The sequence below is a fragment of the Furipterus horrens genome, unplaced genomic scaffold (genome assembly GCF_987537825.1).
Source record: "Furipterus horrens unplaced genomic scaffold, mFurHor1.1.pri manual_scaffold_3, whole genome shotgun sequence".
Classification (NCBI taxonomy): domain Eukaryota; kingdom Metazoa; phylum Chordata; class Mammalia; order Chiroptera; family Furipteridae; genus Furipterus; species Furipterus horrens.
The window spans coordinates 8,749,321-8,766,052 of record NW_028327173.1 but is presented as its reverse complement, the minus strand read 5'-3'; the positions used below and the strand labels follow the sequence as shown (position 1 = coordinate 8,766,052).

At 54.8% G+C, this 16,732-nt stretch overlaps 1 protein-coding gene across 2 annotated transcripts in view; it reads right to left on the bottom strand.

The window, feature by feature from the left end:
- Positions 1 to 16,732, bottom strand: part of KAZN (kazrin, periplakin interacting protein) — a 386,388-nt gene that overhangs the window by 46,818 nt on the left and 322,838 nt on the right. For both annotated transcript variants that reach the window (XM_090268631.1, XM_090268630.1), the window contains exons 3-4: positions 5,792 to 5,928; positions 1,130 to 1,300 (exon numbers count right to left, since the gene is read on the bottom strand). In XM_090268631.1, coding sequence (XP_090124757.1) covers positions 1,130 to 1,300; positions 5,792 to 5,928 — 308 coding nt within the window. The remainder of the gene's footprint in view (positions 1 to 1,129; positions 1,301 to 5,791; positions 5,929 to 16,732) is intronic.

Here is a 16,732-nt window from a genome sequence, read left to right as displayed (position 1 = left end):
GCCTTGCTTCATTCCGTGCCGGCTTCCCAGGTCTGCCCCTGGAAAGGGTTCTGTGTGGGCTGCCGGTGGCAGGCGGCAGAGGCACCAGCACTGGACCCCACCTCCACCCCAAGTGGGGCGACCTGACAGCTGCAGCTTCTTCCGGCGCTGGGGTGTTCTCATCACTAGGGGTCAGCATGGGACAAGGAGCCCCAGGAGGCAGAGTGCGGAGCTTGTCCCAAGAGGGACCCGTGGATCCCAGCCAGCCCTAGTGGCCCATGGTCCTGAAGGGAGTGACCGTAGAAAACCTTCGTCCTATAGCATCACTCACTACATCCAGGCGCCATGCTAAGCACCTCCCTCGCGTTACTTTATTGAAATGCTTTCACAAGGGCCCTGTGAAAAGGGTCCTGCCCAAGATCACACAGCTAGAAAGTGAAGCGGGCTGGATTTGAACCCAGAACCCGCAGCTGTAACGACACCGTTAGCTCGCAGCCGTGCTCTGCAGGGCCTCCCCAGGGTTTCCGCCACCGTGTGGGGCAGACAGGGTGGGAATAAAGACCCTTAGCCTCACCCCAGCAAAGGGCAGTGAAGCCCAGAGAAGTCTGGCGAGTGGCCCAAGATCACAAAGGAATAGGCAGAACAGAACTCAGGGCTCTGGACCTCAGTTTTTCCGCCAGGCCCGGGCTCTCTGTCCCCACATGTGGGCTGTGCCCCACCGCAGGTCACACAGCGTTTGGAAGTATGCTGAAGGCTTGCTTTAGATTAGATAAAAAGTAACACTTTTTTCCTTAATTCTACTACCCAGAGATAACCATTGTTAATTTTTTGGGTGTATGTCCTCCTAAATGTTTGTCTAAACAATATGTACATTTTAAACAAAAATGGGCTTTTATTTTTACAGTAGCCTGGGGAATGTGGGAGGGTGGATGGTCTCCCCATCACACCACACCCTAGGCCCAGGCAGGTGGGTGAAGGTGTTGACACAGGAGGAAGATGCCTATCATCACAGACCCCGCCCCTCCTTGGCCCTGCTCTGCAGGACTTCACTCCAGGATTCTTGGATGAACCAAGGTCAACGCCCTGTCTCCCCACACAGGCCCGAAGGCCCTGGGAGTGTGACGGGGAGGCTGGGAGGGACGGGTCTCACCATAGCCAGCTCAGCCTCCAGCTCCTTCATCCGGTTGTCCTTGAGGTCCAGCTGGGAGCGCAGCGCCGTGGCGTGGTCCGTGGCCTCCTTGGCTTGGCGCCGAAGCTCCCACTTCTCTCGCTCCAGCAGGTCCTTCTCCTTAGCCAGAGCCTTGACGGCATCCTCACTCTCCTGCAGAGTGAGAACGCTGGGGTGTCACCACGGGGTGCGCGGGGCCTCCTCTTGGCCCCGAGATACCCAGAGGGGCCTTGGCTCCCGGCCACAAGAAGAGGTGGCTAGGAGCTCAGGCTCTGCAGTGAGAAAGCCCTGGGTTCGAATCCCGGCTGTGCCACCAACTAGCTGGGAGACTGGAATAGTGACAAACTGTCAGTAGATGCTCAGGAGACGTTTTTCAGTGACTAAATGAGCAAATGCTTGTCATGGGTAAGTTGTTTCATGTCACCCAGTCTCGGTTTCTCTGTATTTAAAATTGTGGGGGGGCGGGGATGTCAAAACTATTTGTTTCAAAGAATTGTTATAGAGATTGAATCCATGTGAGGGAGATATTCAAACAGTCTGACAAAAGTTAGGGTCAACAGTGGGTTTGCTTTGCTTTGATGTTTGGTAACATCTGTCACAGGGTAACAGAGACAGAGAAGGAAACATGTGGGGTCCTGCCACCCCCCTCCAAGGTCACAGACGATAATGAAACAGGCTGAACCCCTCGGCTAACTGTTGTCTCTGAAGGCAGCACAGTTCCCAGTCAGTCACCCTGGCCCCTTGCTCCGGGTCGGTTCCCCTGCATAAGCTGTTTTCTCCATGACGCTGAGGGAAGGGCATAGAGCCGCCCCTGAGCAAAGTCAGCAGGCAAGGAGCAGATGGCCAAATCAGGGGCCCTTACCTCTCCTGGCAAGAGCCACGTTTCAGAACAGCAGGTGCCCTTCCCAAGAGGAAGGGTCCCAGCAGGGAGCCCGGCTCAGCCACCCAGCCACGACTTTCTCACTCACCAAATCAAGAGCCAAACTCTTTGTGGCCTGGGACCATGGAGAGAGACAGCCATCCTGCCTCGTCTAGCAACCCTGTCACTGAAGGCCTGACTCCCAGGTGGCCAGCGACCAGGAGGCTGAGGGAGATATTGGCTCATTCTTTGTGGCTGTCCCAGAGCTGTAGCTACGGTTTAGGTTCTGGGGACAGTCTGGGTCAAATTCTGGCTTTGCAAGGACCACCGTGCCTCAGTTTCCTCATCTGTAACAGGGGACGTTACCACATGTATGCTAGGGTGTCACTGTGAGGACTAATGAGATACTTCACATGGAGAGCTCAGTGTGACGCCGGGCACATGACAGCTGCTCACTCCCTTCACTCCCGTCTTCCTGCGGCCTTCCCTGACTACCCGTCTAAGAGAGTGACCCGTTTTCCCGTACGGCTACCTGCTACCGGCCATTCAACCAACACTCACATATTCACCAGCAGGTGCAAACCAGACAAAAATCCCCTGCGCCCGTGGAGCCTGCCCTGAAGCCCTACTGCGCGCTTGCTCTGTGCGAGCAGGACGTGCCACGTCACTCACAGCCACACGCGGCCCCGAGCAGCAGCCCGGCAAAGAGCCCCTGATGCATCCCGCTGATGAAATGAACTAGCTGCCACGACTCACGTCAAAGGCCATCCTGTGGCGGCAGCTCTGGCGACGTGGGTGGGGGGACAACGCACCTTCTATGTGTACTCTGGAGGAGGTGGTGCGGGGGACGGTTCCTTCCAGGACACATCACTGCCCCTAGCACATGGGGTCAGGATGCCTGAGGGTGAGTCTCAGGCCAGTCTATTGCACGTTGCCGGCCCCCAGCCACATGGTTTAACTCCCTGAAACCTCGACTGCTTCATTTGTGAGACAGCGACAGTCCCCCTCCCCAGGGCGATGGCTTCAGAAGGGACTGGCCATGCAACATAAAAGTGACTATTACAAAGCCACCGGCCAGGTGTGCTCTCAGGTTCTGGAAGCAAGTGGCCATTCTCCCACTGGATATTTCTCCTTCCTCTTGGCAGCTGTGTTCACCGGGGTCAGGGCAACAGGTGACAGGCATGGCCCCTTGGGTCCACACCACGAACCGGCTCAGCTCTTTGCAGCACCCAGCCCACCGGCGAGCTCCTTCTCCAGCGCTGAGCCACGTCCTGGGCACCTGCTCCCAGTGTCCTGGGCCCAGGAAATGAAGCGTGTGGATAAGGACCTTCCCTTAGAGCTGGCTTGTATACAAGGGGCTGCCTAGAAAATGTCCCTGAATTAGGAGGACGGTCCCCGAGGACCCTCAGGATCACTTTTGTCCCTGCATCTCTTTGCAGTACCTGGCTCCACTGATCATGAGCAGACCGAGGGTGCTAGGCTGGGGGGAGGCTGGTAGGTGCTTTCAGCCTTGGTGAAGACTCCTGACACCCTCCCCATCCCCGCCCCCCCGACAATCACATGCCCTGGCAGCAATTGTCATGAGTGTTCTCTACACATGTCAGGCATGGTGCTGAGGGTTTTAGGTACAGTATAATACATATATTGATATACCAGTACATGTATTTTAAATCCTCACCAGAGGATTTTAGAGAGAAAAGGGGAGAGAGTGGGAGAGAGGGAGACATCGATGTGAAAGAGAAACATGATTCAGTTGCCTTGACTAGGTTGCCTGCAACCCAGGCCATGTGCCCTGACTGGCGATTGAACCTACAACCTTTTGGTACACGGGATGACACTCCAACCAACTGAGCCACCTGGCCAGGGTGGGCATTATGATATTGAAACCTCACAACCACCCAGGCAGTGGAGTAACTCCCCAAGCCCCACTGACAGTGTGGTAGAGGTGTCAGTCCTTGCTGGGAATGGAGGCAGGACAGCAACAGAAAGGAGACCCACCTCAGGGTTTGGAACCTGCTGGGGGGGGCAGGGGGGGCTGCAATCACGAGGTAGGATTTTGCCTACGCAGTCAGATCCGCGGGGACAACCTCTAGGAGCTTGCAGGGGCATCGTCACCATCTGAACCACAGCCTTATTGATTTTTGCAACTTTGGCACTATGATGTCACGAGGGCTATGATATCACTAGGTGACAAGAATTTTTCAGTTCCACTATAATTTTATGGGACCACGTTGTGCACGTGGTCTGTCACTGATTGAAATGTCATTATGTGGCACATCACTGGAGTCTGTAAGTTCGTGTCCTGCCAAAATTCACATGTTGGAATCCTAATGCCCAAAGTGATGCTTTGGGAGGTGCTTAGGTCATGAGGGTGGAGCCCTCATGAATGGGATTAGTGCCCTCATAAAGGAGACCCCAGAGAGCTCCCTCACCCCTCTGCCATGTGGGGTCACAGTGAAAAGTCTGAGACCAGGAACATGACCAAGAAAACAGGCAGTGGTGGATCGCTCTCCTCCTTCCTGCTTCCACAGATGTCCTGCTTATTGTCACGTCTTGTCTACAGGTGACAGGCTGGGAGAGGCCAACTCCTAAGGGACCCAGCGCACCAGCCGTGAAGAAGCCGAGGCCCTGCTGCTTGGGCTGGCACCTAGGACAGCTGAAAGCTCTGGACCACAGTCAGAGGCTATGGGTGGCCTGGCCCGGGGAGCCCTCCTGGTCTGCGCCCATCAGGGAGAGGAGGGTCCCTACTGGTGAAGACCAGAGTGGGCCACAGGGAGGACGAAACATTTACATTCCAGGCCCATCACTGACACTCTGGCCTCTTGAATCAGAGGCAACATGCACGAACACACTCACGTCACTGGCCTGCTGCCACCAACTATATGAAGAACTTACAGAACCTTCCGTGGCCAGCAAAGCCTAACAAACCTCCAACCTCCACTTTCTCCCCAGAGCACATGTGAACCTTGGCCACGGCCTCTGTCATGTACTTCAAGAACGGTCTTCCAGTTTTCTGCCCTGCACACCAGAAGGTTACAGCTCTCACCCTGCAGATACTATGGCTAAGGACTGCTTCGTGGGGGTGGGGGCGATTCTTTTAAGATTTGGTGCACTCTTCAGCATGTCCGCACCACATATACCAAGTTCTTCAGTTACCTGACTTAAGCTCCTACTCATCCCACAGAGCCCAGCTCATAGTCACCTCCTCTGTGAACCCGTCCAGGACTGCGGCCCTGCCTGCGGAATTGCCTGCTGTCTCTCTGGCGCTCCCCAGCCCTCTCTTCATACACTCATTATGGTATTATTAATAAGTGGGCGCTTACTATGCACTCGACGCCATGCCGAGTGCTCCGCATTCCTAATCTCAAACCGCCCTTATCACAGCTCTATGAGGTCTGCACCATGTTCTCTGCAGCAGACGAGGAGACCGAGGCTCTGAAAGGTTGAGACATTCAAGGCGCATACATGGGGAGCTGGGATCTGACCTTAGGCCATCGTCTATCCAGAGTCCCCACTGTCACTGACTGAATCATCCTGTCCACGCTTGTTTGCCTAGAAGCCACGAATCTCCCAACTAGGAGCTGTGCCTGTTTCCTCTCAGTGTCCGTGGGGCAGGGGGTTGGGGGGGTTGGCTAGATACATCAAAGGCCTCCCCAGGTAAGCACAAGGTGACGTGAGCAGAGTCTGTGCTCTGGGATTCAAGAGACCACACGCTGTGCAGGGGGCTGGGGAGGAGAGCTGGTGTGTGCAGAGGGGAGAGGAGTAGGGAGGGCAGTGGGCCTGACCTTGCGGTGCTGCTCGTAGTTTCGGATGAAGTCCCGGAGCTGCTCCTCGCGGCTCTCCAGCGTGGCGTACAGCTGCTGCATCTGGCTCACCAGGTCCGTCTTCTCGCCTTTGAGGCGCTTCCGGTCGGCCTTCATGGCTGGGGGACAGACGAGAGAGTTAGTTCCAGAGATCCTAGCCGCCCGTCAGCCCCAAGAGCTGAGAAGAAACCCACTTTCCATCCCCTTTTTAACAGATGAGGAAAGAGGGTTCAGAAAGATGAAGTTTCTCTCCTAAGCTCCCATGCTAGTCAGTGGGAGTCGCAGGATTTGAACCCAGATCCGTCTGTTTCTAGAGTTCCCATTGTTACCGCTCAGTTTTACTGATCCAACCAGGGGAGAAAGTCCTTGATTAAATGTCGATCCCTGCTCTGAACTGCCACGTCCCCAGTGTGAGGGGGCTGGAGGCCCGGTGGGCCTGTGACCGCCACGGCCCAGGAAGCTGGTGGCACCCTGGTCCTGCTGAAGTGAACCCCCAGGACCCATCTGAGGAGCCCACCCGAGCCAGCCAGCCCAGCCCTCCAGCCCATCACCTGCCCCATTGCCTCCATCGGGAACAGCGTTTGATTAAAAACACGCAGCAGCACACAGGGACACTGAAAGTGTGAGCAACAGAGGAAAAAGGGCAAACACTGAAATTCGTCAGAATGGAAAATCTTTTATCCTTCAAAGCACACCATCGAGAAAGTAATCTGACAACTCAGGGAATGGGAGAAAATATTTGCACACCATTATTTGATAAGGGTCTTATACCTAGAATACGAGTATATGAACTCTTACAGCTCAATGATAAAAAGACAAATAGCCCAATTTTTAAAAAATGGGCAAAGGATCTGGATAGATACTTCTCCAAGAAATGGCCAACAAGCACACGAAAAGGTGCTTGGCCTCACTAGGCAGCAGGGAAATGCAAATCAAAGCCACAATGAGCTACTGCTTCTCACTCACTACAACAGCTAAGACAAACCAGGCGACAATAACAAGTATCGGCACAGATGTGGACAAACTGGAACCATCATACAGTGCTGGCAGGAATGGAACAGGGTGTAGTCGCTGGGGAAAGTGATTCAACACCAAGTTACCCTATGATCCAGCAACCCCCCTCCTCAGTGTCTACCCAAGAGAAATGAAAACATCAGTCCACACAAAAACTTGTAGACAAGTGTTCACAGTGGCATTAATCACAGTGGCCCAGAGGTGAAACAACCACATGTTCATCAGCTGATGAATAAACTTAGAAGTGTAGTGTACCCATCAAAGGGGATATTATTCGACAATAAAGAGAAGTAATGATTCATGCTGCAACACGAATGAACCTTGAAAATATTATGCTAAGGAAAAGAAGCTAGTCACCAAAGGCAACGTACAGGGTGGGGCAAAAGCGGGTTTACAGTTGTGAGTACGTGAAACAGTTCATTCTTGTATTAATATTTGATAATTGTTGTATTATTTTCTACATGAACAACTGTAAACCTACTTTTGCCCCAGCTTGTATCGTAAGACTTCATTTCTATGGAATGTCCAGAGCAGGAAAGCCTATGGAGATGGAAAGTAGGAACAGAGTGGTTAAGTCATTTGCCCAAAGTCACACAGCCACATCTGAACCCAAAGCCGGCACACTTGATCCTGCATTATGCTATCTCTACAGTGAAGCCCCCCAAACCTGGAGAGTCCTGGAGCCACAGCTAGCTGAGGACAGTGATGTGGGGTAGCCAACGGCTGTGCTACCCCATCCCATCCTGGACACCCAGTCCTGCCAATTTGGCCTGCCAATATGAAAACATATGGTACCAGGACTGGGGACCCAACATAAAATGACATCCTTCTAGCCCTGCTGGATGGTGGTGGGAGGCTCCTTCATCCTCCTGCCCTTTGCCCTGCCCACGCCCCCTGCCCCTGCAGAACAGGATGGAGGCAAGTTAACCAGGGCCATGCCATCACAGGCAAGGAGCCATGGGCAGACCATGCAGTGATGGCTCCGGGTCTTGGGCAGATCTTTAAACACCAGGTCTGAGCTTCCTGGCTCCCACGGCTAGACCTGTCCTCTTCACGGCCAGCGTGGCTGAGCAGCAACTTAGGTCACCCAGGCCAGAATTCCAGACCTCCTGGGCTGGAACCTCAAAGCGCCAGGGTAGCAGTGCCCATGGAGAGAGACTCATTTGGTCCTCTGTCCTGTCAGGCAGGGGGTGGCTGCATCTGCCCCAGGGTGGGCGTGGGAGGGGGTAGAGCTGGATTAGCTTTGTGCCCTGCACCCTAATACGGTGTGGCCACATTAGTAGTGAGACTCCTTTGAACAAAACTCAACACACAAAGATGTAACTGGTCAGAAGGATCTCGCACAGGAGCTGGGGCCCAGCCGTCACCAGTCTGAGAACCGAGAAAACAGGACAGCGGAATCCCTGGGAATGAATGCCAAGCGAAGACCACCCAGGAACAAAGATAAGGCGACTCTGGAACCACGTTGTGAACAAAGCCACCGCCTTCGGCCTGCCAGCTTTTCAGAAAAGCCGCATGGCCACAACCAGCTCAAGAGAAAGCACATGGGGGTCTCCTGCACCGGTGAGGCAGGCAAGTGGGTGTGTGGCTCCCCACTGAGCCTGAATGATGTCGCTGTGTGGCCCTCATCACATGGGGTCCCCCTAAAGAGGGTGCTGGTATTATAACGAAAGAAAACAAGAAGGTTTAGTGGGACAGAGGCCCTAAGAAATGCTTTCAGCTACATGCACACAGCTACAAACAGCACACAATGAAACGCTTCCTTCCTTCCTTCCTTCGCCACAGGTGTGCTTGTATGTCTCCTCCCAAACTGATGTGACAGCCTCCAGACGTCCCTAACACAGGCCGAGGCCTGCAAGGCGTGGCCAGCCCTCTCGGCCTCGGCTGAAGCTCCCCGGTGCTCTGTTCACCTCAGCCGCCAGCTTCGCCCAGGCATGTCCCATTCCAGCAGCCAGGCCAGTGGAACCACTGCCATGGCGACAGGTGATGTCACGCCTGGCAGGCCCTCAGGGTCACGGAAGGAGACTAGCCTGGCTCCTCGGAATGTGGGGACTCGGGGGTGGGAGGAGGGTGTGTGCAGAGGGACCTATTTTTCTAACTCCCAGGAGGCCAGAAGCATCCATGAGACGAAGGGCGTCATCACGGGCCCGGCTATGGCCCACGCCAACGGCACTTCTCTGGGGACGTCCCTTTTCTCAAGCTTCTGAGGGGGGCCTGGCTGCCGCAGGCCTCTAACCCAGATGTGGGGCAGCGGCAGCCTGTGCAACTTCTGCAGGTGGCGACCCGAGAGAGAAGCTCTCTGCACTGAGCCCTCTCCTCTTGGGCAAAGCAGACCCTCGCCTCCGAGGCCCAGGCAAGGGGGGGCCACAGCCGGCATGCGAGGGGAACAGCGTGGGTCGGTTCTGAGCTGTTGAGCTGCTGGGGGCCTGGGAGGTAAGGGATTTTACAGGGTGCTTTTAAGCATGAGGGGTTTCTCCTTACCCACTGAGGCAGTGCATGCAGAGAGAACCTCGCTGGGGAGCGAGGGACCAGGTTCTCCGCTTCCCCTCTCTGAGCCCATTTCCCCCAGCATGAACGTGCTAGACTCTGAGAGCTTCCTTTGGCTTCTGAGAGCCTAGGACACTTTGCTTCGATGGCTGTCCCCATCCCCTGCCCCCCCAAATGTGGAAATGGCTGTGATCAATACCATGCAGCAGGGTAGGATGAGCATCGGTCTGGGGTCAGACAGAGGTCCCGGGTTCTGTCCCTGCTCTGAGACCTTGAGTGAGTCACTTACTTCCCCAACCCTCAATTTCCTAGACATTAAGAGGATCCCCATGGGCCAGGTACTTTTCTAAGCCCCTGATGGCTTTTTATCACTGAATTCTCACAGCCCCCTTAAGTCACTTCACGTGATAGACAAGGAAGTGGGCACGCAGGGAGATTAAGGAACCCGGCCAAGTAGTGGATGGCAGTGCCCACCTGGCCCCAGCCCCTCCCCCCAAGTCTGCTACCCCGCTGCTCTGCTGTCTCCAAAATCTGCTGCCAACCCTCAATCAACCCCACACAGCCCTCAGCCTCATCCGCTCCTTGGAACTTGGGCTAGGGGTGGGTCTTATGGAGGAGGAGACAGGCTCAGAGGGTTCACTTCCTCATCAAGACCCACACAGCTCGGGCGGTGGACCCTGGCCTTGCATCCCTGAGGGTGACCCTGGGCCCCTCATACTCCTTCATTAACCCCATGAGAGCGCCTCGCTGTGAACAGCAGAACCTGCACTCATCCAGACCACCAGGGGATGGTCCAGGCATTCACACCAGCGCCTCTGTTCCGGCAGTGGTCATTCTGTCCCACGGGGCTTTCTGAGGTTTCCATTAAAGGTGGCGCGGCTTTCTTGTGCGCACCCCATGACTGTTCGGTGGCTGCTGGAAGGAGGCTGTGTGTGTGTGTGTGTGTGTGTGTGTGTGTGGGTGGGTGGGTGGGTGTGTGTGTGTAAGGCAGCTCTTAAGAAATCTTCCACCAGTCACCCTCGTTTGCCTGCAGCATGCTTAGCCAGCCCCTGACACAGCCTCAATCCACATAGTGACACTTCCCATCAGTCTGAGCTCAGAAGACTGCAGGCCTAGTTCTGGATGGTCCACAGCTGAGAGCCCTTGTAAAAATTTCCAGCCTGGTGGACCCCAGACAAACCTAGACTCAGAGGTGGAGAGGGGTAGCCCTGTGTATGACGATCCCAGCCGCCGCCAGCAGGGGGCCCTCCTTTCTCCTCCTGTCACCATTCCTGACCGGCTGAGCCTCCAGCATCTGCTGATTCTGGCAAAGGACGCGTGGGGAGGCGGGAGAGCCAGAAGGGCCTGGCAAATCACTGAAGAAAAACCCACCAAGGTGTTCCTCCAGGTCAACTTTGCTTTACAGATGGGGACACTGAGGCCAAGAGAGGGGAAAGAGAATATCCAGCATCACACAGTGAGTCGGCCCAGGATTCTGAGGCCAACACACAGCTGGGTTAAAAGCACTGGCGTTGGAGTCTGCCTATCAAAGCCTCAGCTTCTCCATCTGTAAAATGGGGGCGGATAGTGTGTTCATTTCTGCCCTGCACAGAACAGACTGCCACATCCTGGGTGGACCAGCAGGGGCTGACCTTGAGCATTTGGGGAAGAAGAGAACCTCAGAGAGACACAGCTCCAGACTCACGGAGCCCGGGATTCCAGTCCAGCCTTTGCCCGTGAGCAGTGAAGGGCCGCAGACACTGCATGCTATGTCTCGGAGCAGGTTTCCCCAGCTGTGAAGGCTCTATGTAATATCACCCAACACGTGAGTACAGCAGGGAGTCATTAAATGTGATTGGTTCTTCCTGTCTTTCTACTCTCCAGGCTCCCAGGCCTGACCTCAGGCCCCAGGAGGCCTCAGAAGACACAGGTTGACCCCACCAACAGGCTGCTACCTGAGGAGGCCCAGGGTAGGGAGAAGGAAGGTAATGTCCCAGGGAAGCATGTTAAACGCCCACAGACTGATGGCCAAAGGATGGGCATACGCCAATTTATTTTGTTTTTCCTGTTTGAAAGATGAGCAAGGTGAGTTAAGAACAGGTTAGGGTTCAGCCTAATTTACAAAGGTTAATAAGCAGGCTCCTGCCCCATTAGGTGGCACTTGGGTAAGAGACAAGCCAATTATACACTTGGACAAGTGGCAGCTGGCTGGGAAAACCTTACCACGGAGCCAGGCCTGGGTTGTCTAGGGTCTGACCTGGGACGGTTCTGCTCCTCATGAATGGAAACCCCCTTTTCTTCTCACCACCTGGTAAAGTGGGTTGACCGGCTCCCATGGCCAATGCGGGGGGAACTGGCACCTGACCCCACTACTTTGACATTCAGGCCCATGATCTTTCCAAAATCCCCACAGCTCCTCTCTCCAAGTGCAGCCTGGACAGTGAGGCAACCTGACCTTTTCAATCTGTTGGCTGGGGTAGGAAAGGCAGATACCCGGTAGACAGGTTCTCACTGTCCAAGCCTGTGGCCATGCAGCATGACTAATCAATTAAGCTCTAGAAGAACCTGGGTTGATGGGAGATGTCTGCCACGACCCGGTAAGGGAATGCAGACTTGCCAGCTCTGTCTCAGCTAGGGAGGCAGAGGCCGTCACTGACTGATCGGAGTTGGCATGTTTGAGAATCTTGTCTGGTCAATGCTGTGCTAAATACCATTGCTCTCCATGGAACCAAGTCAACTCCATTTAACCAGAAGAGCAAGACGCAGTTCATTTAACTGGTGGAAAACCAGTGCATTCACCTTGACGAGGTGGTGGCAAGCAAACTCCAGCCTGCGTGCTTCAAGGTCAGAGAGCAGCTGATCTTTCTCACCTGGGTCAAAGGCAAATGAAGGCTCACTGGGTTAACCTGTGTGTTTTTAAATTCATCCCTGACTAGCAACATACACTTCTTGGGGGCAGGGACCTGGCCTGTCTTGTTCACTACTATTATCTCCAGCATCTAGAGCTGTACCTGGCATGTAGTATGTGCTCACTAAAAACTGATCGACTCTCATATGAATGACTGAACCCTCCCCTAGGTTTTAGCTAGTGTCACACAAACATGCACGTCTTGCGTCTTTAACAGAACACCGGCATTCAATTCCATCTCCTTCTCCAGCTCTCATTCCATTTTGCCTCAATTTTGGAACAAAAATGCACAAAAGGATTGTGCACCCTTGAGCATGAAGTCCCTAGGATGGTCCATAGAAACGACGTGATCCGTCCTCCCGCCGCATCTCCCACATTTCTGATCTGCCCCCAACCACTCCTACCTGCCCACCCCCCACTGCCACCCCCTGGTTCCTTCATGCAGAAACCTTCCTTCCTCAGGAACCCTGGCATAGGCTGTTCCTCCGCCTGGAACATCCTCCAGTCTGCGGGGCACCCTCCCTCCCTCATCTTGGTCTTTACTCAAATGCCATTTTCTCAGCAAAGCCTTCCCTGGATGCCCTCCTCACTTCCTTCCATTTTGTGTGCTTTGAACCCGCCACCATCTGACATGACGCCTTCTGTTTTTACTGAGGGGACCGGTCGTTTAAGCTCCCCTGCCTGTCTGCCGAGGGCTCCCCGGCCTTCTCCCCTCACCAGAGTTCAATGGAGCTCCTTTCTGGGTTTCCAAAGCCCATAGCTCATGCCTCCGCCTGTGCACAGGTGCCCTCGGCCCCAACTGGCCCGCCCGGCCCCCAGGAGGCTGCACCAGCCACTGGAAACCAGACCGACAGCTCAGGGCTTCTGAGCCTGCAGACCAGCCTGGAAGCCTCCTGAAGGCAAGGCCTGGGCCTCGTTGGACGGTGTGACCAGCAGCTGGCATGAGGCGTGGCCCACGCAGCTGAAGGAAGTGGGGTGGAGGAACAGATGGCTTGGGGGCTCAAGTAGGGTCGGGGAGGCTCAGTTTCCAAATATCTCCAGCTGCTCCTCCTCGGTTCTCAGCTTAGGGTCTCCAGAGAGGGCAGGGTCACCATTCTCAGGGCGGAGTATGCAAATGTCTACAGGATTCTAATAGAGACCCTGAGGAAGAGAGTAAGGGCAAGTGGGGACCTAGACACACGCCTGCCTGCAGGGGGCAGCTCTTCCACGACTGACTCAGCACTGGCCACACACTCTGACTTTCCAAGAGAATCCCAAACTCCAGATTATCATAATTTTGATGCCTTCCATGTCTCTTTATTTTTCAATATTGGCAATTAGTAATATTACCCAACCATGTCTGTAGGCCTCGCATGGGTACCAGACTGCTGATCAAAGCAGGTGTCCAAAGATGAGGGAACACGGAAGAGATATGGGCCCAGATGTGGTTGTGGGACCAGGCTTCGCAGACAGAGACCTGGGTTCAAAGCCTGGTCCCGCCATTCACCAGCTGTGTGACCTTGGGTAAGTTCCTTAATCTCTCTATGCCTCTTTTCCCATTAGAAAGTGGGGATCACAGTTTCCAGCCCATTCTATGGTGGCGAGCATTCAATGAGAACAAAGGCTTTTAACTGCACCTGCGGATGACTGCTTTGCTGAGGTTTATCTCCTAAGGGACAGTGTAACAGTCGCTTCACAGGGGACTGGCAAGCACCCTGTTGGGGGAGTTTGAGCAGAGGCTGCAAGCCCACTGGGTGTGGTGGTGCCTTGGAGCCTGGGCAGGGGCGGCGGGGGGAGGAATGCATGCTTTTATTAGCCATGTGCAGAGACTCTGCCTCAAGCACAAACGCCCAGCAGCTCCCAAGGAAAAAAACTTCAGATGGGAGAGGTGAGGGCCCCCAGGAGGGGATTACACACCTGAAGACACAGAATAATCAGAGGTGATAGTGCAGGGGGATTGGGGGAGGGGGGCAGGCTGTGCATGGTCCTGGCTGCGGGTGGGGCAACTGTCCCTGCTGCCTGCCCCTCAGCTCTGGGTCTGCTCAGAGCTCACCTGGAAGCCCTGAGGGTGGCGGCCCAGGAAGCCAGGCCCCCACTTCCTGCCGTGGGAAATGAGAGGGAAATGAGAGGGCAGGCCGGGTGGGGGTGGTGTTTGTTTTGCAGCCTCTGAAGGCGAGTCCAGGAAAAGTCCTCCTTCCTCCGAGTCACCACTAAAAATAGTGGCAGGGGACGGGCCCAGATCACTGACATCCCCTAGACTCAGGGAGGGTGGAGATTTCTGGAAAAGAAGCATCGGCCCAGGCCCCACGCCCCACACAATGAAGACTATTTTTAAAGGTCCGTGTTGGTGCGTGAGGTCATCCTCAGGGAAGATGATGGCTCTGGCGTGGCCTCAGAGGAAGAGGAGGAGGAGGGGTTTGGAAGGCAACGCTTGGTAGACACGGAGGCGGGACACCAGCATGCAAGCTGGTGTGCTTGTGTGGCTCACACATCCGTCCCCTCTGGGCTTTGGTGTCATGCCTTCAAGATGGTCCATCAGGCCCTGGGAACCTTCAGGAAGCTGCCCTGAGCACCCATTGATTGGGGCCTGGTCTCCAACAGAGACCCAGCGGGCTGTTCAAGGGCAGACGCAGGCAGGAAACTGGCGGCTCCGGTCAGGCCCTTCCCAGGTCGGTTCAGAAGGAGATGGCCGTAGACCCTCAAGGGCGCAGACCCTGGAGGCATCTGCAAACCCCAGCTTTGACACACACACACACACACACACACACACACGTTGAGATCTGCAGCAAATCCCATTATCCCAAGTTTCTGCATCTGTAAAAGAGGGATAAAAATAGTTCCTACCTCAGCCCGTATCCACAAGCACGCACTGGTGTGCTCACCCAGGGGCTGCACGGAGTTCACACCAGCACCACGTGTAAAATCTCCGCACTGGAAACTACCGGACACCCTCCAGCACAAGGCTACACCTGTCACGGTCCCTTCTCATGGTCCCACAGTATGGATGAGCCACATGGACGAAACGCCAAGGAAGACAGACACCTAGGTGTGTGTATCATGGGATGCCCCTTACCGCAGGCGACACAGGCAAAATTCTTCTCCTTGGTGAGAAGTCAGAAAGAGGCTGTCCACACAGGGGGACAGTGACGAGGAAGGGGACACAGGAGGGCTTTTAGGAAGCTAATGATGTTCTACTTCCTGATGTGGGTGCTGGTCACACGGGTGTATTCAGTTTGTGACAAGTCAGCTCTAAACTTGAGATTGAGCTTTTCAGAATGGATGTTACTTTCTAATAAAAAGCGTTAAAAATAGTGTCCACCTTGTAGGGCTGGTTTTATATAGGCAACACGCTCAGACGGTGTGTAGTGCAGGGGCATCTCAGCGAACATCAGCTATTAACATCTGGGGGACAGGCGGCCCCTCTGCCACTGGGGGACACCCCAAGAGATGGCAGCTCAAGGTGTGGGCAAGGGGAGTGGCCACCTCCCCATGAATCCTGCAGGTCTCCTGGGGCTGAGAAGGAACATAAACTTGGGGCTGGTCCTGGGTTCAGAGTCCAGCTCCATTCTGCATGGGCCAAGATGGACCTTTCATGGGGGACTGAGGTGGGGGGGGGGGTGAAGGGGAAAGCTGTCCACAAAGACAGACGGACAGTGTTTGCATGACGCGAGTCAGTGTGGGCTTCCCCTAGCCCTGATGATGGTGATGATGATGACGGTGATGGTGACGATGGTGGTGGTGATGATGGTGATGATGGTGGTGGTGGTGACGACAATGACAATGATGGTGATGGTGAAGATGGTGAAGATGATGGCAATGATGGTGATGATGATGACGGTGATGGTGACGATAGTGGTGGTGATGATGGTGATGGTGATGATGGTGGTGGTGGTGATGATGGAGGTGACGGTGACAATGACAATGATGGTGATGGTGAAGATGATGGCAATGATGGTGATGGCGATGATGGTGAAGATCATGCTGATGACAACAGTAGCAGCATTTAACATTTATTGAGTATTTCCTATGGGTCAGGGGTTATTCTATGTCTTGTATGTTTTCATTGAGTTTCCCTTCATAGCCATCCTGTGATTTAGTTACCATCACGATGCCCACTTGATAAATGAGGAAACTGAGGCAGCGTTTGGTTAGGCTGACCCAGCTGGTAAGTGGGGGCGGAGTCCAGCGCAGGTGCTGTGGCCTGGAGCTCCTGCTCTTCGCTTTGTCCAGGTGGGCAGTGCCCGGGGCATCGTGGCCTCAGCTGTGGAGTGAAGTGCAGCCTGGGGGCCCCTCCCATGAGGCCTTCCAACCCCCTGCTGACCCCTGGCCCAGGGTCTTCCTGGGGACATGCGGGGTCACCTCATGGACCCAGAACAGCTGCTTAGAAAACACAGGTCACAGCCAGGTGGGACTTGCAGCAGGATGTTTAGGGTTTGGCTCCTCCTCTGCCTCCCCCAAGCTGTGTGCCTTCAGCAAGCCATGGGGCCCCTCGGAGACTCAGTGTTCTCCTCTGTGGAACGGGTACAATAAAATCCCGCCAACTGCATACGACTGAG